Raw genomic sequence first — 25,736 nt, forward strand, 5'->3', positions numbered from 1 at the left:
CTGTTCTGCAAGGCCAGAGCTGCAGTTAGGCTGTCTCCAATTCCTGCACCTTATTTTTTCCATATTCCGACTTAGGCTTGCTCAGACATTAACTACCAGGGAGAACAACTGCAGGAAGTACAAGTGCAGACTTGACAGACCTTTGGGGTGGAATAATTCAATGACTGGAACACTTTAATGCATATTGCATGAGTGAATCAGCTTACGATTTTAATACAAAACTCTCTTTTCCTTTCTTATCCCTTTCTCTTCCACACTGGCTATCCAAAGAGGAAGTTCGTTAAGGATTACAGGAGGGTCAACCATGGAAGTAAAAGGTTCGATCCTGCAAACTCCAAACAGAAGCTCTTGCTCTGGCAGGATCAGTGCTGCAACTAACATTGTATCATTGTAGAAACAGTCTGTTTCATTAACTGTCAGTTTTTTCTTTATCCTTTAAAAAATGTCAAATTGAAGATGTTTAATAGATATGCAAGTACTGCAAACTGAAAACTGAATTAACAGTGCTTTAAAGCAGCATTAATCTCACAGAATATGTTCAACATCTTTCCGTACCACGTTGCCATCGAGTGACTAGCACAATCTATTAAAATAATTCTGAAGAGCTCCGTGAAGACTATGCTAGGTAATTTTACAAGTACAGGAAATTACTCAACAAAGAGAATCTAACAAGCACGCTAAAATACCAAAATACTTCTTAAAGACTAGGACACAAAATGAAGACAAGCTTTCCTTATTAAACTTTTTATTAAAATGGAGCTATTTTTACATATTTAAAATACTCTATATCCAAATTATGCAATACTTATGAAAACAATTGTATGCAAACACTTGCATAAAAATATGTAAAATCACAGCTAAGCAATATAAAGCAATATATAGCATGTTCCAAAATGTATTTCAGGACTAGAATACCTGAGTTTTCAATAAGCTGGTTTCCTGCATTTCACTGATTTTTAGCAGTTAAATTTAATAATGTATCTGATCTTGTATAAAGCACTTCTTTGGTTGGGAGAAACTGCACAGAAAAGGCAGAGATCAAACAGAGATACTACTCAAGGTCTATCTTCAGAATCTTCTTCCACATGAAGATCCACTGTTTGAGATGCTAGGAAGGACTCCCATGTAGCAAGGCACTTTAAAAAAAAAACATAGATACATATGAATATAGCAGATAGATTTCTGTAAAACTGGTAGCCAAGGAGAAAAAGAAGAAAAAAAAATAGCAGAATACATACGCATTGTCACAAGCTGCTTTTGTGGGACTATGGTAAGAGCAAAATATGGTTTCCTAGGCAGCTCAGTGATATGCAAAATGTTAGCCAACATGCTGATTGAGCTGTAAAGGTCACTTTTACATAATGACAAGCGCACAGTGTGAGCATCATAATTGTATGTGTTAGCATGGAAGATGTTAACATTAATTATGCTCTTCTTTAATCTCTCCCTTTAGTTACAGGCAAAGATCTCTTCCAAATAGAAGCACACTGTCAGGCACAGTTCCCTTGTCATCTCTGTGGCTTCCTATGGTATACCCAATTTTCTTTCCAAGTTAAATTAAAATAGTTTTTTTTCTAAACACACAGAGAATTCATTTTCCCCCGAGTAATGGGAAGGAAATGCGATGAGAGAGGCGGGAGGTCGGGGGGTGGGGAAATTGTCATCCTTACAACAAGTGGCATTTCTCTCCTCATGGAAAAATGTATTTATAATTGTACAAACTCATTTTTTTATTTGAAGCATCAAGACTGTAGGCAGTAAAATGAATAATAAAAAAAAAAAATCCCCCAATAACTTTGGTTTAATTTGGCTTAAATGAGTATTGACAGCTTGGCAAACCATTATAAATCATAGATTAGTGTTGGGAGTCATGGCAAGGCTATTACTAGGTAACCCGTGGTGTGCTGATGCTTGTTACCCAAAGTACCAGGTTTCTACTATTTCAAGTCTGTCATTAGAACAGGGCAGGCTAATTTATGCAATTATTTTATTGTTTTGATGCTATTGAAAAAAACCCCTTGAAATGGAAATGTTCTAATGAAATTTTGACTTACACACTCACACCTATTGATCTTGACAATGCAGCTTATTTACTACTTACTATACACAGTTTTTTCATGAAGAATCTGAAATATGCACAATAAATAAGTCTTCTGAAATTTATCAGGAAATATCTTCTTTTATATTAAAACCTGGACAGCATACCCCATTTATCTGAACTTCGAATTAAATCAGTACCCTGAAAACAGCAGCATTTCCCAAGTGAAAACTTTTGCCATAAACTATTCAAGCCACACTAATTTGCTGTGCCCAGCTACAATGAAGTATCTGGCATCCATCTGTCATTGCTTAGGAGACATGGAAAATAGGCTAGCATTCATGCTGCTTGAACTTACAGACACCTAACTCTGTCTTATTAGACATTTCTAGTGAATGACTTCAGAACTCCGCCATTAAATATGTAGATTTAATCGTATTACATTAAAGAGCCTAAGTCCTGCTATTACTGTATATCTATGTGCAAGAAGACGAGTGGGAGGATCTGATAGTCATGAATAATGTGAAAGTATAAGCTCAAAGAGTAAAATGAAGAAGACACATAGGATGACTGGAGTTGGGGGAATCCATGATAACATAAGAATGCAGGACCAGGGATACCCATAAAACTAGGGGTGACAAAAGTAACAAGAAAAAGCAAAAGCAAACAAAAGTCAGCAGCGATTATATTTCTGAAGACATAAAAAAGTAGACGCCGTGGGTCTGCAAGATAATATGGGAGGTTAAAACAACAGACTGACCTACGAGATCACAAAGAAAAAAGTACGTGGGAGCTTATATCTGCATAGGTTTTGAGTCGTTATCAGGCATGTTAGAGACTGTTCCTGTTATTCATATACTGTCCCCTAGACTACGGAGACCATGAATCTACTCCCCCAATCTTTCTTTTCTGATCTTGCTGACAAAATCTCCAACTAACTTCTGCTGCTTTTGCGCACAACATGATGCTACTGTTCACAGCAGTTGCTGTGAAAAGAGAGGAGTAACAGGGTAAGATTCACGTGGAAATCTGCTTTCTTCATTGACTTTTTGGAGAAATGTTGTTTTGAAATGGTAAATATAAAATCAGGGAGAAACAGTGAAAATAGTGCTAGCATGAAGAGTGATCTGCAAGTGTTGCAAACTGACTTCTGACTTAGAAGGTCTTTTTGGCCTTTTGTATAAAGCCTTTAAGGTCTGATCATTAGATTCTCCCCTAATTCATGTGACACTGGCAGCTGAGTCTGAGATGCCTGAGCTGGAAGGTGGCATCTTGGTTTTAAAGTGTCATTGAGGCAGCTGCTAGCAGCAATGGGTCTTCAGTGTGGCGCTCAGACGCAGACTTGTTTGCTAGAGCCCAGCCTGGATTACCGTCCTAGAGAGCTGCAAGGCACATCTGTTTTCCTAGGCTTTTTCTAGGTGTGGGACAAGAAATGATCACTGTTTCTTGAAAAGTCTTTTGTTGGCAATAACTGACTTTTTTTCTGAACCACAGTTTAATTTATACCATGTAACTCCATGTTCTGTCATTCTGTAATTTCAGTAATGTGAGTTGAAATACATATATCAGCACTGGCTGGAATGTAAAAATGGCTTTCTGTTAATCGTTGCAATGCTGACCCAAACTGCACGTGTTAAAATGCAATCACAATATGTTGCTTAACCAGATAGGTACAATCTACTGAAGTCTTTCCTGACAAAGATGCCAAGCATTTTTTCAGTTACATAAGTTATTCAGTTTTTAATTTATCCTCATTTATATAGCCCAAACACATTTTCCAAAATGTAAGAGCAATGGTGGCTCATTTCACTGTCAGACATCACAGTGCTGCTGCAGCTGACAAGTTTTATAATTAACCTTACCGAAACAAAACTAGGTCTCTATGCCTTAGGCTCAAGCTTTTTATATTATGAAGCATGAACTACATAAACGACATTTCGTTAGTGATGTATACTTCAACATTATTACAGAATGATTTTACTTCATTCTCCTGGGAGGTTGAAAATGGAGATCTAAATAGAGGATCAGCCAGCTTTCACAAAGGAGACAGAAAGGGAAAAAAAAGGAAAACCAAACCCAGGAAATTAAATGTGCATGCATAGGATTGAAATTCATAATCCAATTATTTGTAAAAGCCCAGCGGAAGACATAAAAAAGCCTAAATACACAAAATGAAATAGCAAGAGCTTAAATAAGGCTACTTTACCTAAAATACTCTGATTAGTACTGCAGGTCACACACCTATTCTGCAACATCGTTTTTAGAAAAAGCAGCAAAAAGGTTTTCATATAGTACAATTGCATATCTAACTAAAAAGTAGATAGAAAAATAGAATGTGTAGTAGGGATGATAACAGAAGCAGTGTGTCACATGCCATGTGTGTTTCTGTTCCAGTTCCCTGTTTTCCATGGTTGATACGTTACAGATATCATTTATGATGGCATTTTCTAGAGCAGAATCTGAAAATGAAGTCTTGTGTGTGTCTGAGAGAGAGACAAAAAATACTTCTATAGTTTCTGGGTGCAAGGAAAAAAAAAACTAGAGTGCATAGAAATAGTGATCCCCACTCTAAAAAATGTCTTCCTAAAAGTATTTAAAAGAAATGTTTATGGTTGAAGTGAATGAGGGTTCAAAGATGGGTCCTGGCTTTGGAGCGACATGCACAGAGACAAACTGGCTCAGCCATGTGGGAGCTTTTGAAAAACGCATGAAGTTTGTTAGCTAAATTCCCAGGCATTGCTAAGGTAGGATGTGATCAACATGCATGAGCATCTAACTTTTTGCTATGCAACCAAATGACTAGTTAAATGCATCACTACAGAGGCAAACAACAAATCTCATCTGTTTTTCTACAGCTTATACTAGATAGAGAGGTACATAAGGGCTTTGGAGTTAGAGGGAAGTTGTGGTAATGGGGAAGGAGTATTGTTTTGCCCTACTGAATCTTTTGGATCAATTTATGCCTGTACAACAATGTAGGTCACAGAAATAAGCTAAATTGTGCTTGAAATAATCAAGAAAATCAGGAAATTGTTTATATTTTTGGAAAAGAGTAAGCTGTGTCAATACCAACAAGAATCTCACTATATCAAAGATAACTTTAGCTTTTTATCTGATTAAGCTGCAAAGGTTTAACAGGATTAGTTTGACATGAGAAAAATAAAATTAGAGGCTACGCTTTAAAACAAAGGCTCATCCATGCACAAGAAACAACATGTTCTTTCAATGCCAAAACTAATTAAATATTATCCTCCATTATGAAAAAAACCCCAATCTTCCTGCATTTACTAGAGTGCCTTATGAGCAGTGGAAAACCAAACTTTGGTATGTTTGCTGGATTTATAATGTCTAACTAGTCTTTGGATCAGGATGCCAAATCTAGCTGCTTAGTCCGGTGTTTTTTCTGAGTAGAATAGTTAACAAAGTTCTTTGCTGAGAAAAATTAAATTGTGTCTTTTTCTTTGATGTTGTAAATATCCTAGAGACTATAGTAAACACACAAGAAGAACAAAAGGAAAAATTTAGTAAATGTTTAATTGCTCTTTGAAGCCAGAGTTCAACATTGCCTGGTTTTGTTTTGCTAATTTGTACCAGGAACACTTCAGACACACTAGCTAAATAATAATACCGCCACCACCACCACCACCAACTTTCTAGCTTGCTTTGGTTTTGGTTTTAGTAATGCTGCATCTTTAGGGCTCTCCGGAATATCTATACCTAACATAATAAAAATGCTCCTGGTGACACTCAGATTTCTCAGCTGTAAGCTCCACCCTGTGGCCTGTTTGTGATTTCAACTGTTTGGCAGATACCTCTTCCGGACTAAGGTGTGCTATTTCAGACAACAGTGTCACACCTAAGGCATGGGGAAAAGGAATAAAATAAATGGTATGGTGTTAGCATGTACTACATTCAAGAACTTTTCTCTGTAAGGCAAACAAATCGATGCTATTTACTTCAGAAATAGGAGTAAAGTCCTGAATTTTTAAAAATTAAACCCTTTTTTATTGTTTCAGAAAATCCTCCCTATTTTAGCAATGCACTCACAGTCATTGCTAATACAGTATGTTATTGGCTTTAAGCCTTTGTGGAATACAGAGAGAGTTAAGCATGTATTCAGCTCTTTTCCCGAAGCAAAGTAAAGGAAGTAGAGAACTCCATGAACTCTTGAGACCAGCTACAGGTGGTCAGTTATGGTAATTCTTAGCTACTAAATGACATTGTATTTAAATGTATTATAACATAGCTTGTACATTATCACAGGAAAGCCTTCATTCTCACAGGTCTGCATAGGAGCACCCTGTACATTTGAAACACTGTGCTTTAATTAGTGTCTTTGTTACCACAGCATTGAGAGACACAGAGATTGGTGATTCCACAGCTGTAGAAACAAAGGAACACTTCTTACTCAATTATATCAAAAGTAGATAGTCAATAAACTGGAAGGCTACAGAAGTACCTCTACTTGTTTTGAATTAGTAAATCCAGAGAAATAGAATTACAGGTAACACTTTAAAGTAGCACTTCATGTAACGTGAGCATTAATTCAGCTTAAGGGAGACATACTCTTTTATGCTAGCTAAGTGATGCTTGACAAGTTGACAGCAGAATACTTAGGCAACTACAATTACAGAAAAATCCAAACAAATCAGACTCTCATATCATACTCATACAAAACAAGGTCATACTCTTTCCCCGTACTGTGACAAAGAGGAAATAACATTTTAGAAATTCTAGCGTACTTTGACACACTGCTATGTTGTACTTGATCACACTGGCTTTAGTTTTATACTGTCTTGAAGGACTGGATTCCATACTGCAAAAGCCACCAGAAAACATGAAATATCTGTCTCTCATTACTCTGTAGTTCTCAGAAATTTAAGCAATGCAGAGAATGGCCACTAACAGGAATGACTCCTGGTTAGCTTGTGCGCCTGGGAAATGAAGTCAGCAAGACTGGAGAATGATGAGGAGCGCAGTGAAACACTGGTGTAGAGAAGGGAACGGAACACTGCCTGTGGAGAGGCAAGAACAGGAGTTGAACTGGGGGTGGGGGGGAAAGCTGTGGAAAGGAGAAGCAGGTAGTGACTGAGTTAGAAAGCAGGAGATGATTCCTCATAGGAGATGGACAGAAGAGCTGGGCAACTGAATCATATCCATGGCATCCATGGTGCCTGGGAGCATGCACAGAACATACTTCAGGAAAAAAAAGGCAAGAAATAAGATGAGGTATACTACAACAAGAAGAGGCTTAGTAAGCATCAAATGGTGCATCAAAAGCATGAATGAGTAATTTAACTTTGGACATGTGAGAGAACATTAATGATGCAAGTAATGACTGAGCAAGTGAAACACACTGTAACAGGCACTGTGTTTGTGCATGAATTTAATGAGTGAGACTCAAAATATTATCTTTAAGGTAGGATTTTGTTTTCTACTGAAAGCATAAAAATCATATTCTGATTCTCAGGTTTCTGAGATTCCCTTTGTGAAGTTTCACTTCCAAACAGTGAAAGCAGATGCTGGGGCTTCTTTTTCTTTTGTTTTCAGGAGTGCATTACACACCTGTAGTTTGTAATATAAGGGACTCTGACAGTAATCACTTCTCCAATAATTAACCATCAGCATTACACAGAGGTCTCAAATAAACATGCATATTTTAGATCAAAACTCCCAATCTAAATATTATCAAATTCTCCTGAATGTCAGGATTAAGATAAAGATTTTCTGATAAAACAGAAAAAAATTGGTAAGCCCTCACTTTGCAAACAAGGAGTGATACAGTTACCACAATGTTTTCTATTATTGCAATTGCTGCAGTAAGATAAGGTATTTTTTTCTAAAATCTAGATCTACCGAGATACAACAGCAAAAACATTTTATACAGATTTCAATATTCAAGAAAAGCACCAACAGAGAATAATGTCTCAGTATAAACCAATTTGTCCAGTATTTCAGAGGCTATTTAAGAAGAACCACTGGCAGTTACAGAGATAGCTGAACTATTTTCCGCCATTTGTGACTTAATGATAGTAATTTCATGTACAGTACAAGCTTTGGTGTTCTGAATTAAAACTCTAATTCAGCAAAAAGCATTTCTAGACAAGAAAGAGAACCAAAGAACTATTTTTGTGTTTTAATTTATCTAATCATTCATTAACAAAATATTTCAATATATTTAGCATCATTTTAACATACGTATTGCTGATATAGAAGTCAGAGATCATCAATAACTGAAGAAAATGTGAAAGGCTGCCAAAAGCTTGCTGCCTGATTTCAGAAAATATTTTGATCTTAATATGTAACAACAGATTGTCAATGTCCGTGCATCTCACAGACTGTATGTTAATTAATTAGACTTGATGATCAAGAGCTCTGTCTTTTCAATTATATTTTAACAAAATGATCTGTAAAATCAGGACACTGTCATTGTCTAATGGGCAATCCATAAAAGCTCAGAATACAGGACTGGAAGTTACAGATATGAACATATATCTGTGAAAATTACTAATTTATGATTAATAGATGGCTTAGTGTATTCCAATTTTTTTCCCAAAATAAGGAGAAATTCTTTAGAAAAATTCAAGATATCTGGAATATTTTCAAAATGTGCACTTCAGTCAACATGTTCCCCAGGAAGAAACTTCACAGAACACTTAACATATTTTGTTATATGTTTTCAAGTTCTCTTTCTTAGTATATTCTTGTAAAAGGGAATTCTTACCAAGAATACTAGCTGTGGCATCTGAGTTGAAAATAAAAACCTAATTTCGACCACTTTTCTTTCTTTCTGAAGTAGTTTCAGTTATAAAAAGACTCAATTTATTAATTATATACACCTGCAGCATTTGTAATTTTTTAAAAAGTGCAATAAGCTTTTCATATTGACTTCTCAAAATTGTGTTGTTCTTTATCCTAGTAAAGTCTGATTATTTCACAAAAGACATTTCCTTAGAGAAATAACAACGAGGACTTCCTGAATGTGCTGTCTGAAATGGAACCACATTTAAATGTTTTCCTCATACAAAATCATTTACACAAGTTTGAGCTTTCCAGAGGGCTTCTTCATGCAGTTACAGCAAAAGTTTTCCAAACTGAAATATAGCAGCTGACATTGAACCGAAAAATATGTTCCAAATTGTTGTGGTTAGTAAAACAAGAGTGCCCTCTGTCGATGATGAACTCAGGATCAACCACTTGGGCACAAATAAAAGATGTTTTGCTTGAAACGTATCAAATTAAGGATAACTGCCTCCCTCTTCCTGCAAAAACTGATTCTGAGGTTAACACAGGTTTGAACTAAAATGCAAAAATTCCTCTTTACAGACAACCCATGGACTTCTTCACTGAAATAATCAATGAAAAAATAACATCGCTCTGAGCAAGTGTTTTACCTCTTCATAATAATGGAGATTATTCTCAGCCACATTAGTGAATGTTGATCTCATATCACACTGCATGTTTTGCTTCCACCTGTCCCAATCCGCTTTCAGAGCATTATTGGCACATTCGACTTTGTCTTCAAGTTTCCCAATCTCTTCTGAGAACTAAATGTGAATTGTAAACATTAAAAAATATTAGTAAAATCACCATTTCAAAAGTGATTGAAATCAAGTGATTGTAGTGCAGACAAACAGAACTGCAGAACCAAGACTGGTATTTAACCTAGCACAGAAAATCATTCCCCAGGGATAAATTAAAATTTTAGTCTTAATTAATAACTCGGTACAATTTCTGAAATATTTATAACAGAAATTCTAGGCCAGAATTAAAGTGTTGCTGAAGATATTTTTATTGACTGAGAAGTTACAGACTCTGGCACCTCTTCACTAGCACTTTGACAGTAATGCATCTAAAAAGGAAAATATAGAGGGCTTTACTGAAGCAGAATCAACTGTACAAATTAGATTTGGCCAGAAAAACTGAGAAAACCCTGACAGAACCTTTGATAACCTCAGGAGAAACCAGAATGGGGAGAAGACAGCAGAAATCAAAAGCACAAACTTTCTGATTTCTTGCCTGTCACCTTGCAATCTTTTCTTGTGGAACTAACCTCTGTGTGACCATGTGAGGGAGAGAGAAATACAGAAGCAGAGAAAGAAACTAAACCAAAGGACTTCTGCAGAGAAGAAACTCTTTTGCAGCGATCTAGGATCAAAAACCTTGAGGGCTACTCTACAAACATTATTTTCTTCTAATTACTCTAGATGTACAAAGTGAATTTTCAGCTAATGGGAACAAGTGGACAGATGCCCTCTTTTTAATGAGTCTTCTAGTCCTCTCAATAATTTTGTTACATATTGTCATTTACTAATCAGCTGTGTAATTTCTGGCTGGCACCCAGTCACAAACAGAGGTACATCTTCTGCAGCTACAGTGCAAATTCATCTGCTGGGACTGCACAGCGACTGTCTGAAGCAGGAGGCAGGTCAGGCAGAAACACCATCAATAAGGAACATCAAGCAGGAAAAGTTAATCTCCTTGTATTGTTTCCATTGCAACTCAGTTCCCATACACCTTCCTCTTCTTCTTTGTATTCTGCTGTCTGGCAAATTGTTTTTACCCCTGTAAAGTTGGGTAGCTCCTCGTGCTGTCTGCAGAGCTGGTACTTTCATTGATATGAACTTCAGGATTCCAGGATTAACTTCCAGGATTTCCAAGGAATGCTTAGGCTATTGGCAGAATGCAGAAATGTCAAAATTCAGAGCAGGATGTGGAAAGTCTTGGCTTTCCAGCTTGAATTACGCAGCGAGGACAGTGTTTCAGTGCAACAGCCAACAGTGCTGCCACCATCAGAAATGAACTAAGCAGCACTGCCTGAAATGATCACAGAAACTGAGCCCATGCTTAATTCACAAACCACGGATCCCAATTCAGTTTGACATACTAGAATTCTTCAGCAGCAAAAAACTCCTTAGCTAGTAAAACTGAAAATTTCATCTGAATGGATTTTCTCCACATTCCACAATACACAGATGAATAAACATTTTTAGTTAGACTTGATTCCTACACTGATTTTCCTTGCCACACTTCTAGACTAATGAAATACTGGTTATTAATCAAGAACAAAATGCAAAATATTATTTCTACTTTACTGACAAGTCCACATTCAATTATCTAGCCACACCAGTAATCAAACTATGGACAAGGGTAATTTCAACTAGGAACACTGGCTTCAATATGCAAAAGTTAATCCAAAATTTAAATGTGGGGAAATTACCTTTAAAGGAATTACAGGCAGCTGGATTCTGTATCTTGGGCATGTCCCAAGTTAATTGCCTTTCCTTCAAATACCAAAAATGAGTGCACACAGAATACTGAAAACAGTGAATATTTTTAGATGATTTAGAGTAGGAAAGGCAGTTGAATCCATTTTCTGCTTTTGCAAGAGAAAAGTCCCTATATGGGAATGAGCTAGGCTACATACGTAAAGAACTTCTGCAACTTAGAAGTCCTGGCTGCAGCAGTTTCCCCTTATCTCGTTCTTCATATCTTTAAGACATTTATTTTACAGTTTTTGTCTTGCCTTTTCTAGGAACTACAAATTTCTTCCACGGTGTAGTCACAACATGATGTGGACAGGCAGACTCTGTTATACATCCCTGCCTGGATATGAGGTTTAAACATCACCCTCTAAAGCCCAAAAGAAACTGTGTGTTGTATCAAGGCAAGGGTTGGACTTACGGTCTAAAGACAGCGTTACGCTACACTTCTTCATCTCAAGCAGAAAGGTTTAAGATCTACTTTTTCACAACTGAAAAGAAACATAAATGCCACCGTCTTCAGCTGCCATGACAGCAGAAATCAACGACGAATGGCTTGGTCTCGACAAAAATATCTACCTAGTGCGCTCCTCATTTACAAGCTGTAAACTGTTACTATTTACCCTGCAAATTAAATATGATTCTGAATCCATTTTCTTACATTGATCTCACTGAGGCAGCTAGTGTGATAAATTAAATCTCACATCCATGATCCCCAGAGAAGGACAGCACAGTGCTAATCAGACATCGGACCATGGGACGGCAAGGTGGGAGCCAGACACTGCTAGGTCAGTGCGCTACCAGACATGAACAGTGCGACCTGTAGCCAAAGAGACTTTGCCCAATTGCCTAATTACCCGGTAAGTGACACAGAATTTTACACTATCTCACTATGCAAAATAGCATGAATTTCTATCTGCTACATGAATTAATCCTATAGCTTGGTAATACTAACCCTTTTTAGCCTGGAGTTAAAACATAAGATATATTCAGAATGTGATAGATTCAGCATTTCATCTCTTTACTACTTAATTTCAAGCCTGAACACTAGAATCCTTAAGTTAACATTTAATGCTTATCTGGTTCTGTCAGAGCACATTATACCAACCTTTTGTCTGAATTACTATCAGCACTAGTGGCAGTACCAAAACTGGTTTTGGCAGTACCAAAACCACAGAGGGATTGCCTTCAGAATGGGAGCATGGGAGTGATGGAGCCACAAACTCCAACATCTTTACAGCCAGAGCTCTGGAGGTAAGAAAGGTCTAGATAAGCAGGAGGACACCAAAGTCCTCCCACATATCTCTGTCACAGCCTGCATCCGAAATCACAGTCTTCAAACCTTCCATACCCTGAACAACTGCCTTCTTCGTGGACTAAATTTTGGAGTGGGAGACAAGGTTTTGGCTTTTTAGCAGCACCACAGGCAGCTTTCTAAAAGCCCAGTGGCAGAAGCACAGCTCAAGAAAATGCTTTCTCCCAGCCAATGAGCCTGACATCTCGTAAGGTTTAATTTGCTATTCCAGCCTATTTCAGCTGCACTGACCTTGGGGATGTTTTTTATTCTCTTGCTGTATAACCTCCTGTTTGTTAAATCATTTAATGTTTGCCGTGACCAATGCTAAAGATCTCACAGCCTTTTATCAGCTCTAATGACAGTCTGAGATTCCTTATCTATGGTGGAAATGTACTTCAAATGAGATTAGAGTTCATGCCACTCATTGTCAGCAGAATTTCTGGCTACTAGATTGCACTGACAAGTTCAATCTGACATCTCTGAGATCATTAGAAGCTACATGAGTTCCGCTTAGGAATAGAAATATGCAAATACAGCCAAACTCAGTGGTTGACACCAATTCTAGTAACATTCTGTGTTATGACCACCTTTTATTCTGAAATCAGTCTGGATAGAAATGTCAGCAAATTATTTCAACACATAATAGAAATGAAAACATAGTAAAGAACTGATTAAGCAAACAGTTAAAAGTTACTTGAATAGTTAAAAATAGGAGTACACCATTCTCTGTGGCCAAACTATCATTAATAGAAAAAGCCTTCGACTTTTAATTAAGAAAAAGTCTTCCAAATACAGCTGCCACTCAATTAGAGAACACAGGATTTTATGATCAGATTAGACTAACAGACATCTGTTTTACTGCTGTCGTGAGACTGGCAGGAGAATCAGGCTTTCAGAAACAGGGTTTTTTGAAATAAGTAAGAAATAGAGGGGTTGGAAAGATAAAGCAAAGATCTGAACACCTGAGTAATCACAATGTCCAAAGGCTTTTACCAAAACTGTAAACACAGTTTTGGAAACACAGAAACAGTGAAAAAAGACCAGGTTATGAAAACTGATCTCAAAATTTTACTGGAAGCAAGTACAAACATCTCATTATGGAGTAAACCACTGTCAATAGCAAATCAACATGGTATGATCAATACTGTGCTAAAGGGAAAAATACTCCTTTTTTTCTGTAACAGTTCAGGAAAAGAGAGTGCATGCACCTTGTCTGAGGACTCCATCGGATTATAACAGAAATACATTCTGAAAAGACCACGTCCTGTCAGGCCATGTTTCCTTCCCTACAGTGGACAGCAACAAGACTAGCTGCTAAACAAGCTGTGTGAAACTGTGATTCATCACTGAATTGCTCTGTGCAAATGCATCTGTTTTTAGCAGGTTGCCAAAAAACCATACAAATGGGAAGTACTGATTAAAAGGGACGCAACGTTGAAAAGTTGATATAACTAGCTGCATACAAATAGCTTACACAATGATGTTTAACACTCCTTTCTGCCAGAAAGAATTCTTAGAATCACAAAATCACAGCACATCTCGAGTTGGAAGGGACCCATAAGGATCATTCTTAATATATACTGTGCTTTTACATGCAATGCAACTAATGCGTGCTGCCAGCACACGGGGCACCCATGGCATGGGGTGCTGGGGCCATGGGTAGGCTACAGGAGGAGCCTGCAGTGGGTCTGACAGTGCCCTCACAAGGCAGCATGGGAATAGGGTGGCCTGCAGCCAGCAGAGGACTAGGACCTGCCATTGCTACCCCAACTCCCAGCCGAGGGGGCTTCTCCACCTTACCATCCTCTGTGCATTTTGTAAGAGCTTCAAACTTTATGTGTAAACTAAGGACAAAGGACAGGAGAAGCGGCAGAGGAAGTGGAGGAAGTGGAGAAACAAAAACAGATTACAGAACACAAAGGCAGTGAAATGAGAGGACAATATAAGATACAAGTAGACAGAATTTCTACTTCAGGAAAAAAACAAAACCAGAGGTATTTACTTACTGTCCCACTGCAGTACACAGAGGCAAATTGTTACAAAATATACCACAGCCATTGTAGATATCAGACAGTGGTAATCTATTCTTATTTATTCAGCTCAGTGACAAGAAACCAAATAAAAATATGCATTTCAAGTGCCAAAAACTATCTAAACAGCTCATCTTTACATAAAAGCTAATTACAACAATGCTAACAAAAAATATCTGAAATGTCAAGGACTTTCTCCTTTGATGTATGAAAAAGTTACAGTGACTATTATTTAGTCATTTTTATGTATTATTTACAGTGCGTAACACTTTGTGTTAACATTGTGCTAAAAGGACATTATTTAGGCTGGAGAGTTAAACAATCACAAATTAAAAAAATGCCAATGCCCATCCCAGAATTTCCATTTAATTGGCCCTCTGAGCCTCGCTGATGGCTTTGGGGATGCCTACCCCCATGGGCAACCAGTAACAGTCTGACTTCAATAGAATGAATGAAGGTGTCATACTGGAAGTAAAAAAATATCCCTGGGCCCAACCAGATAAGATTTCAACAGAAACCTGAAAGAACAGAATCCATAACTTTATTTGGAGTAAGTTTAATGAACAGCTTTGCTCATCCTAACCACTTCTTCTCCCTCTCCTACATCAGTGGAGCAGCAGCTACAAGAGCACTGCAGCAAGTCTTACTTTCTTTTAACTCCCAGTGTGGAAGTAAACAGAAATGCTAAAAATAAGCTGCAGTACAGTCTGTGTTGACAAAACACAGTGGTCGCCCACTATTACCAGTCCTTTGCTCCAGCAGCCTATCCACTGAAGTTTTGCATCTTTCTCATGACTGCTTTTGCCTGGCATGCATAGCTACAAAGACCAAACCTTTTCAGAGTAAGTATGAGAATTATAGAGACACCGTCCAGTTACAAAGCATGGCTTCAGAGGACACGTTTTCTTCAGGGGATCATCTTTTGCAGTTAGAATAAGGCCTGGATGATTTCAGCTTTCTGTAAATACTCACCAGATCCTTTTCTGTCTTTTTACTGGCTAAAGCATCAACTTTGGAGTCGAGCTCGCCTTGAATTTGGTCTCTCCTTTTCAGAACACCCTTAATATAGAAGAGAGAAAAAAAGAAGTAAACAGCACCAAATTTTAGCCATCTATTCAGAAAACCATCAAACAACTTGGCAATTTAATAAATTAAGCAAGATCACAGAAAGATGCCATTTAATAATTTTGACATGATACATGTACTTTCCTCAAAAAAATCTTAAAATCATGTAGTGAAGACTTATTTTTCAATACCTGTATTTTATCTTATGTTTTTCAAGAATCTTAGTAAATCCAAAATCAGTGCCGCAAGAATCTGCCATACACACTGTCATCGCTAGTTGTATAAGAAAAACTGCAATAGCAGTTTACTTAGTATCAGCTCAACTTACTATATATTCATATTTTAAAACAGCAAGATGAGTTTGACAAATCTCATGAATAAAAGTATCTTCTTTGAGTAAAAGTTACAATATAAAGTAGAATAAATGACTAAAAATGGTATACCAGTCATTACTGAAATTGTGACGTTAACCTTCAATATTATTTTGTAAGTGTCAAACGTAGTTCAGTAAAATCAGAAAATTATCACCAAAATGATCTACGTTCTAACATTGATACATGTGCTTATTTTCAGCATATATAACTATTTCCTCCTTTAAAACTCTCTTATCGGGTATCGGATTTTTAGCATAATGTCAAAAAATAATTAGAAAGGGGAAGGAACGTTACTTGTTAAACTACAAAACAGGAACAGTATTACAGATTAAATTTCCATTTCTGATGCTCATTTGCTCTGTGACCTTGAGGTAGCCTTACAAATTTCTCTTTGCCTTAGTTTCCTCATCTGTAAAAGTACACTCAGGTATGCTTATCTCGCAGAAACATTGCAAGGCTTTAGTCCTTTTTAAAAAAAATCAGAAGCAGGACATATATAATTACAAATCTCAAACCCTTCTTTTACATTACCTTGCCACAACTGGTTTTACTGCTTCTGCAAATACTAAAGAGATTTTCACTATTCACCTCTAGCATAGGGCATGTTGAAACAGCACAGCGCACAAGAAGCTCTACCTACTCTAGCTGTCTTATTTGACTGAGTTCTCTTTGAAATCTTGTCACTTTAACAAACACAACAGAATAATTCAGGAGGTTAATTTTCAAATAACTTTTCAACGTTTCTTTTTGAACAGGTACTCACTAGAAAAATTTGGTAAACCTGACTTTGGACAATTCTGAGTAATAGATTAGCAATACATACTAATGCTCATAAATCTACGTTTCAATAGCTCAGAATATCTTTTGGTTAGATAAATATAGAAAACATTTAGCTGTAAACATAGAAGCAAAATAAATATGTCTGGAACAGTTTTCCTTCATATTACAAATGCTTTCTCTTTTTTACTATTTCTTTTGCCTCTTTAAAACTGTTTTAATGACTATTTGTCAAATTTATCACAAATACTTCTTAAATTACAAGATAAAACCAATGATTTTAATATTAATGTGCTACAACTATAGACAAGTGCTGACTTCTAATGGCAAACAGAGGGAATGTGTTTTTAAAACATATTATTATACTTTTACAAAATTATGGTGTAATATTTAATGGTACCCTGCCACAAAACCCTCAAATAATTGTATGTGGACCCATAACCAATTTATTGCTGCAATTTGTACCCTGAGGCACAGCAGTACTCTGCACTCCCCAGATTTGTTCTGTGAGTCAGTTAGGAAGGAGCCAGTCCAGATGTAAATATTTTAGCTATGAATTCATCTCTTTCCCCAGTTTAAGGCTGAACTCCCAAGACTGGAAAATACAAGGATAGTATTGTATTGACCACACCTTCTTCTGCACATTTGCACATGATCTTGGCAGTGCTGCACAAAGGTCCCTGTGATGAGGGGTTGAACACACCTCTGAAAGCAGGTTTTACGAGTGTGTGACTTCCCCTATTATATTTTTATCATGACTAGTAGTTCCCTCTCCAAACTGCAAGAGGGAAGTAAACTATAGGAAAAATAAAAATCCATGGCAAATGAAAGGAAAAGAACAGTTGTAGAACAGGAATGAGCTATTGGAGGAAGATTTTCCTCCAGCGAGGACCTCAAGGCAGCCTAATGCTGCATTGCAAGTGTTGCACCAAGAACACTGCAAGCAGAAAAAAAAAGCAATGGGCAACAGCTGCTTGTAACATGTGCAAGAATAGCCACGTAGTCACTCTGGGGTTTGTCCACAGAAATCTCTCTGTGCTCTGGACAAAAGAGAACACCTGAGAAAGGGTGAGCCAGGCTTTGGACTAGAAGGCAATTGGCAGACAGCATCTCTTCAATAGCATGAAGGCTGGGGTGGCTCATCGGTAACAGACTTAGAAATTCTGAAAAATAAGTCTGGAAGTGGGGGAGAGGAAGAAGACCTGCAATTGCTAGCACGGTAATCTCTTCAGACCTTTAAGCTACACAGTGCCTCCATCTATCTGCATGTACATGTAAATAATGATGCCTGTGAGATACAGGACATTTGGTATGGCCCCTTTTTCAGTGAAGCTGGTTTTAGACAGCAGTCATTGCAGTAGGAATTCTTAACCTCTCAGTAGCTAAGCCTCACTGAGAAACTAGCAGCGCACTGCACAGTGCCAGCAAAGGCTGAGTTAACTTGGGTCTTGCTCTGCCCATGGCCTGTAACACACTCTCAGCTCCTGCTCAGAAACCACTGCAGCAGGAGCTGGGTTCCCAGCAGAGAGGCAAGAACAGATACTGCAGCTTGCATTGCTCAAAACCTAGACAAAGAGGGGTGTGTATACCTTTTCTGCTTTCCGGAGGCAGCAGAGTTGGAATTTTGACATACTGAATTCAGTTACTTAATTCTGTTGATCATCCGTCAGCACTGAGTTTATCAGTTCTGAAGTCTGATTTTTTACATTCTCTCCAAGTGTAAGAAAAATACGTACATAAAGGGAACTGAGAGCATCAGCTTATGGCAAAGACTAACATGTGCTCATATAATTGCACAGGGACTGGAAGTTCCCTGCTGTTCTGGAAAAAGAAAACATAGTTTAGGAACATCTCTTAGAACGGAAAAACCTCTCCACTCCTTTTCCCCCACACAATCTGTTACTCCGTGAGTTCATATTTCAGCAGTGTCAGAGAAGGTCTTTCTCAGCTGCTGTTCCCCAAACCTTTCTGTGTTCCTGCCTCCCTGCTACAATGCAGAGCTCTCTGAAGATGGCAAAACCAGACACTCTTTAGCTCAGCTACCAAGGGCTGCCTGCCATGCAAAACTATCAAGCTCTTCTCATCTGGAAGGGGTGCCTCTTGCCTGATTAACAAGGGAAACAGGACCAACCAGATTCCCTACTAACGGACAGCTATCCTAAGCTGTGCACGTTTAGTAACAACAGTAAATAGAGGGACTGCAAAATAATTTTCATCAGTTGCAAACTCTCTTCTGGTGTTTGTCACTGGACTAAGCCAAACTTTATATACAGCCATAAGCAATCCTTAAGGAAACCTTACCATCAGAATTTCACTGTAGAGAACGTATTCATGTAAAATTGGCAGCAGGTTTTCTGAGAGCCCTGCCATTCGCTTCTCTGTAGCCTTGCAACACTTGTCAATGCAGCTGGCAACACCTTTTAGGGAGTCCGCTATATCTTCTTCCGATGCTGACCAGAGTGTGTGGATGGGGCCGTATTCCTTCATTTCATTAAAATACTCTTAACAGGAACATATACACGTATTAGTCTTTTGTTCATTAATAGATGTCTGAGTGATATTAATTGCAACCTCATATTTACTGTGAACAAAGCAAGAGACTGACGCTAATGTTTAAATTTGCTCAAATGACCAAGATAAGTAAACTGCAGTTCGTTGTTTATGAATAAAGTAATCAATGAATGTATTGTAATTAAGTAGTTCCTAGAAACCTATCAGCAACCTGATAGTTTTCCTAGAAACCTATCAGTCATTTTAAAAGGACACATACACTCTTAGACATGGTGGGTTGTATTCAGTTCACCCAATGATCTGAATTACTTCATGTTGTCTTCGTACAGAGGGACATGAGCCAGAGCAGCCCCAGGCAGCAGTTGGTCTGGCTTCTACCGCCCTGAATTCTTCTGCTACACTAATGCTCTGAATCCCATTATTAAAACTAGTAGCCTTGGTATGTCCCAAAAGCTGCAGAAGACACACTGAAGTTCACTCCAGTTCTGCAGGTGTTTTCTCCTTTAGTAGTTTTTATTCATCTAAATACACAGATATCCTATGAATTACTTCTCTTATGTCTCTAGGCCAAGTGATAATCTGTAAACAGAAGGGAAAAGGTCCAGAATTCATTGTGCCATTTGGCAGGACTGAACTTGGGCAAGGCTGGATATGACCTGGAAGCTGGATGTTCACAGGAGGGTACTGTGAACGCACTGGTCATGTATTGAAAACCCAATTTAATCACAACTGAATTTATAATGAAGAAATGACCAAGAAAAGATGCAATGCAGACGTGTGCCATGAAGAGTGTAATGTTTACTTTGAGATTAATTAGACAAAAAAAGAACTCCATGGAAGATAAAATTAAGAATCCCATATTAAGCTACTGCAAGCAGGAATGTTCTCTGAATCACAGCTATCAATAGTTCACAACCACGACACTGCAGCCCTGCACACAACTGTTCTGCCAAGTGCTATTTGGAAAGTCTAGAAAGAAGATACAACCCACAGTATTTGGGAGCATGTCAAAATTCATAAGGTTTTCCAAGAAGTATTTTGGCACTGATGCCTTGAATCTATGGACCTCAGCCAGCTGTTTTCACTGAAATGAATGATATCAAAAGGTACTCTTTTCACCAATGTGTATTTTCCTTTTATAAGACCCCTCCAATTTACTGAGGATATGCTGAGATCTGGTACTGCACAATAAAACACAAGAGCTCAGTTATTAAAGAATACAGTGCAGCTCTTCAAATTATACTATATAGACAATAAAATCCCTCAGGTGCTCACCAGTGGAAATTCTACTGAACAGGCCTAGTCTGAGATCAGGATCAATCTCAAAAAGTGAGTAATTTAGCATTCCAAGTAGGTGTTCAAACTGCTGTTACTTAAGGAAAAAATTGAGATTAACTCACCCTTCTTAAGAAAACTCTTAACAGGCACAGTTTCCCGTAACGGAAATTATGGCCAACAGAAAAGGTATTAAAAAAAAAAATAAATCTACTTGGTTAACACAGGAAAAAAGTGCAGAATGAAACCGAAAGAGAGATCTGGAATCTAGACAGCATTATGCCAGTATGAGAGCACCGAAAACTGTGACTATTTACATTCCACTGAAAGTACAAAACAAAAGGTCATACAGCTTTCAAAAAAGCACAAGTAATGAGATAGCCATACTTGCTACGTTTTCTTCTAAGATCCTTATCAAGTAGTTCAATGGCATGTTAAAACTCTTCCTATTAACAAGTTATTCGAACTAACTTGAAGATCTGCCAAAACAATGACCGTTACAAAAAGCGCAGTATAAACACAAATCTCCCTTTTCCCCTGCTTGCTGGAAAGACTGTTTTGCTTGGCACAATGGAAACTAATTTACTTTTCCAATATATTAATTTCTTAAATCAATAAAACTGATACTTCTTTTCTACTTACCCCTTTCTTCCTTGTAAATTCTATGAGCTATTTTGTCTAGTACGTTTATTTTCTGACTAAATGTTTCCATGTAATCATTCATTTCTGTAAACATTTCAGGACGATTTTTAACTCCTCCTCTTACTGAGGATGCTACAGCTCTGACCGTCTGTCCCATCCTGCTCAGCAAACCGGGACCCTGCTTCTTGTGTGAGGAGAGTTCCTATAGACAGAACAAGATGTGTTTATTTCCATGTACTTTTTAAAATTCTCTGAAAATAATGCAAACTTTAAAGCTTTTTTTTTAAAAAAAAACCTACATACATAAGCCTCTGTGTGTCTTTTTAGTGTATAACTCTTATTTCAAAATTATTAGACCAGTGTCAGAACTGTACCTGTCGTATATTCATGAGCTAAGCCTTTCTGGGCAAACACAAGCATGCGTATCACACTCTTGCAACAGTGATTAAAGATGGCAGAGAACCTTTACCCTTTCATTCCTTAGGGTGAGTTAGCTAGTTTGCAATTTAGCCTTTTGAACAGGAAAGCAGAGGCAATGATTGCAGAAATAAGTCATTGAGAAAAGCAAACAATGTTCCTACTGGAAGAAGTAATCCATCTATTTTTTTCATAACTCTTTTTATATGTTGCTAGAATAACCTTTGCTGAAGTTCAGAGGCAGGCTTTTCTGAGTATAAAACTCCAATTTTCAACTGGACTCATCTTGTAAAAATACAACAGAAAATTCAAAGGCTATATTTTTCTTGTATGAGACTAGTATAACTTTTTAAAAAAGCAGCTGAAAAAGACAATGCCATGTCAAAACAATAATTAATTTAAAACACTACTTTTCATATAATCTTGGAGGCTTATATGTATACCAAAAAGCAGGCAGAGTTGAAATATTGTTAATTTGCCACAAAAACTCAAAATGAAGCAACAAAAACTGCTTTGGAAGGTACAGCAATATTTATGGCCACATGCCTGATCACCAAAAGCACGGAAGAAAAGGTTATCTCGGGGGATGACTATTCCATAAATCCCCTGCCATCTTCTGACACTTCTGCAACAAGCCCTGGGAGGACACTATTGAATACTGAACTAGGGAGACTCCTGATATACTCTACTAACACAAGACGTGGTTTCACATAGCTGTAAATAAAAAGAAAGTCATTTTACCCAGGCCTGTGCAGTAAGAAAAATTTTGAAGTCTTCATTAAAAGTTAAAGTTGGATGATCAGCAATACGGTTCAAAAATTTATGTAAAGCTTTTCTTCGAGTCTCAATGAATTCATCACTAAATCGTTCCACCATTCCTTTCATTATGAATTTTTCAGGCAATGGCTAAGGAAAAAAGAAAAAATATATTGTATAATTTGCATAATATTAAGGGTATTATAATAGTTCTTCTCCTTACTAAAAACCATAGGTATACCTTGTAGAACCCACCATGCAAAAACCAAATTGTTATAAAGTTATTGCATTCAACAGCGGTATAACATGGTTCTTGTAGCACACAGTGCAGAAGAATACAAATGCAACTAAGAAAGAAGGACATAAATTACTGCAAACGGCACAATTACAAACATAAGAAAAACCTTTATGGGATTTTTAATTATCATGTACGTATAAAGCTAATGAAACTAGGTTGGTTTAACGTTTGTGAGATTTCAGAAACTGAAGAAAGATAAAACTGGAGCCATCTTATAAACAAATAAAAATAACTTAAATTTTAGCAAACGAACAGGAATAATCAGTGTCGGATGTGCTTCTTCAAGTTTGCTCTTCAACCAAAGGAAATCCTGATATCGTCTTCGAACTTCATATTCACTGGAGTCAAATTCACCACGAGATGTCTGAAAACCAGAGGCAGAAAAAACAGGCCCAGGTTAGAATACCAGAAAAAAAGAACAGAATAGTTTTAGATTTTGGAGAAAACTGAGTACTTGAAGGGCCTGCATTCATGATTCTATTTTGCCCATGTTATTTGCTTGCTGTTTTTTAAAGTGCAATGATCAACTACGTTAAGAGATAAAACACATCCCATTTTAGCAAGAAATCAAAGTCGTATTGTAAAAAGAAAAAAGAAAAGAAAAGCAAGCACTGAACTGTGCACAGAGTGACTTCTACTGATAAGCCTACCACAATGTTTCCAAAAGATGTCAATCATTATTTTAGTGTGGCATTTTCCTTCACGGTTACATTCGTTACTTTTAGGGCACTTCTTTTAAACTGATTCGTAATCTACAAGTGAGGAAAGTCCATTCTTTAGCATTCTGAAAAAACACCCAAATAGCTGACATACGTCCTTGGGACCTGCTGACATCGGTCAACAATCCCCACTTTCAAAACATGAAAACTTCAGCATATCATAGCAATAACACTTCCTGCACTGCCTAATGGTTCTGTGTTCCATCATCAATCCCAGTTTTGTAGCCCTTTGTTAGAACTTGCCAACAAACCTTTAATGCCTAGAAAAAATGCTTATTACAGTGTTGCAAAATTGTCAGACCATGAGATTTGTTTTATCACTGCTGTCTTCTAGAATCAAGCCACAAAGAGCCCATGTTTTCATTAAAAAATGCGTGCTGTTTAGCATTCATTGTTGCACAGAGATTTATAATGCGATGCAAGTAAATTCTGAAAACCTCAAAACACACTTTTGTAATCTAAACATTTTTGAGGGTTGAATATAAAATTTTTCAAACTATGTGGGAGGAATGTTATTACTTTATCATCAACAACCAGCACTTCAAATTAAATATGGTAAGAAAGGATAGAATAGATAAAAAAGCAAAAGCAATCCACCTTACAGCCCTTCCATAGTCTCCTGAAAAAAAAATGTTCTCCCATCTACAAAAACATGCATAAAGTGAAAATTATTGCTAGCAACCTAACAAAGATAGCTCTCTTCCTACTCTTTAAATATTTTATGAGGAATTGATATCTCCTCTTATTTGAGGATGAATAATACCCATTTGAATATTTGGTTTTAAATGAATCTTTTAAAAAGAACTCAAAGTAAAATACATTAACAGTGCAATTCTCAAAATGCAGCCTGCAGAATATTTGCTGGTAATCCCAGAAGAGCTGGCTAGTCTCACAAGGCTGACTTTCTTCCTGATTTCCAGTAAATAATTTGCATTCAGGACAGCTAAAAATACACTTAGTTGTTTCCTAATACTACTTTTTCATTGGAGAATTGTGGCAGTTTCCCCAGAAATCATATGCAACTGTAAATGGGAAACAAATGTCCATGTGATAGTGGACGCTGTAATTACAGAAGAATGGAATTGACAGACTTTATAGCAGGTAACATTTATGCAAGACAGAAGACTGCTAGCCTGCAAGTGATCCAAAAGTCATAAATACTTGGGCTAATACGGTGTCTCAGTCTTTCTGCTGTTTCATATTCCAGATCACAATAGAAAATGTTATTCTCATATAGAACTGATTTGGCTGTTGAAGAATTATTGGCTATTTTCTCAGCATAAAAAACCTAAGCACCTATGTGTGTAGACTTATACTGAATTTTTTTCCAGAACCTACTGCACAGGTTCATACAGTTTTTGTGGTCTATAACTCATGGCAAAATAAGAGTATAATTTAAATTTAGTAATATCGCAGAGAATGGTATGCAAGAAGAGTGAAAATGCTACTACTGTTATCAACGTAAGCCATTACAGCCATGAGTAGATGCTTACCTTTGTGACTACTCTGTATGTAATAAATGTTTCAATGGCTGTAATGTGGCTTTCAGGATCATCGACTGTAATGAAGAGATCTCTTAATTCTGGTTCATCGTCAAATTTATACTGGTTTGTCATTGATGAGGGGGATATTGGCATTGAAGGACTGAATGAATTTACCTCAGCCAGTGATGTATCCTACAGATAAGACATGAGAACATCCATATCAATACATCTTTATATACAAACACACACATGCAAACACATATGTCTCAGATGCTAAAATGGCAAGCTTTTAAATAGTCTGGTAAAACAGATAAAACATAGAGCAGATGAAAGAATTATATAGTACATTGCAAATCTATTATCCTTTTCAGTATTTGCTTCAGCGAGGATGTAAGAAATAAAAATGAGATTTATTCTAGAACTGATAAAAGAGCAAAATGCTACCATTTAACAAGAATGTTATGCATAGCTAGAAAGAGAACTTGCCTATGAATGCTAAAATTAGTTATGAATCCAAGCACCCAGTAATTGTGTAAGATACTTACCACCTTTACTGAAATTGTTAGAAGCCAGTTACTCAGGACTTATGAAGTTTGAATTATCTCTAATAACCTGAACAGGGTGGATAAAACCCAATGATTTTAAAAGAAAACAAGACAAAATCCAAAAGAGAATTTTTATTGGAACTGGATATTTCAGTTTGCATACATTTTAGAATAAAGTTTGAAATGGAAAACTTTTACAGAGACATTGTCTTTTTTAAAAAGACAAACAGTAAGTAAGGATGCAG

General features: G+C 37.1%; 1 protein-coding gene across 1 annotated transcript in view; it reads right to left on the bottom strand.

Moving 5' to 3' along the window:
* Nucleotides 1-744: 744 nt before the first annotated feature.
* Nucleotides 745-25,736, bottom strand: part of SNX7 (sorting nexin 7) — a 30,471-nt gene continuing 5,479 nt past the window's right edge. The window contains exons 2-9 of the mRNA XM_059821787.1: nucleotides 24,956-25,138; nucleotides 22,997-23,107; nucleotides 22,431-22,595; nucleotides 21,273-21,474; nucleotides 19,146-19,345; nucleotides 15,601-15,687; nucleotides 9,433-9,585; nucleotides 745-1,136 (exon numbers count right to left, since the gene is read on the bottom strand). Of these exons, the coding sequence (XP_059677770.1) occupies nucleotides 1,056-1,136; nucleotides 9,433-9,585; nucleotides 15,601-15,687; nucleotides 19,146-19,345; nucleotides 21,273-21,474; nucleotides 22,431-22,595; nucleotides 22,997-23,107; nucleotides 24,956-25,138 (1,182 nt within the window). The 3' untranslated portion in view covers nucleotides 745-1,055. The remainder of the gene's footprint in view (nucleotides 1,137-9,432; nucleotides 9,586-15,600; nucleotides 15,688-19,145; nucleotides 19,346-21,272; nucleotides 21,475-22,430; nucleotides 22,596-22,996; nucleotides 23,108-24,955; nucleotides 25,139-25,736) is intronic.

Source organism: Gavia stellata, chromosome 10, assembly GCF_030936135.1.
Source record: "Gavia stellata isolate bGavSte3 chromosome 10, bGavSte3.hap2, whole genome shotgun sequence".
Taxonomy (NCBI): Eukaryota; Metazoa; Chordata; class Aves; order Gaviiformes; family Gaviidae; genus Gavia; species Gavia stellata.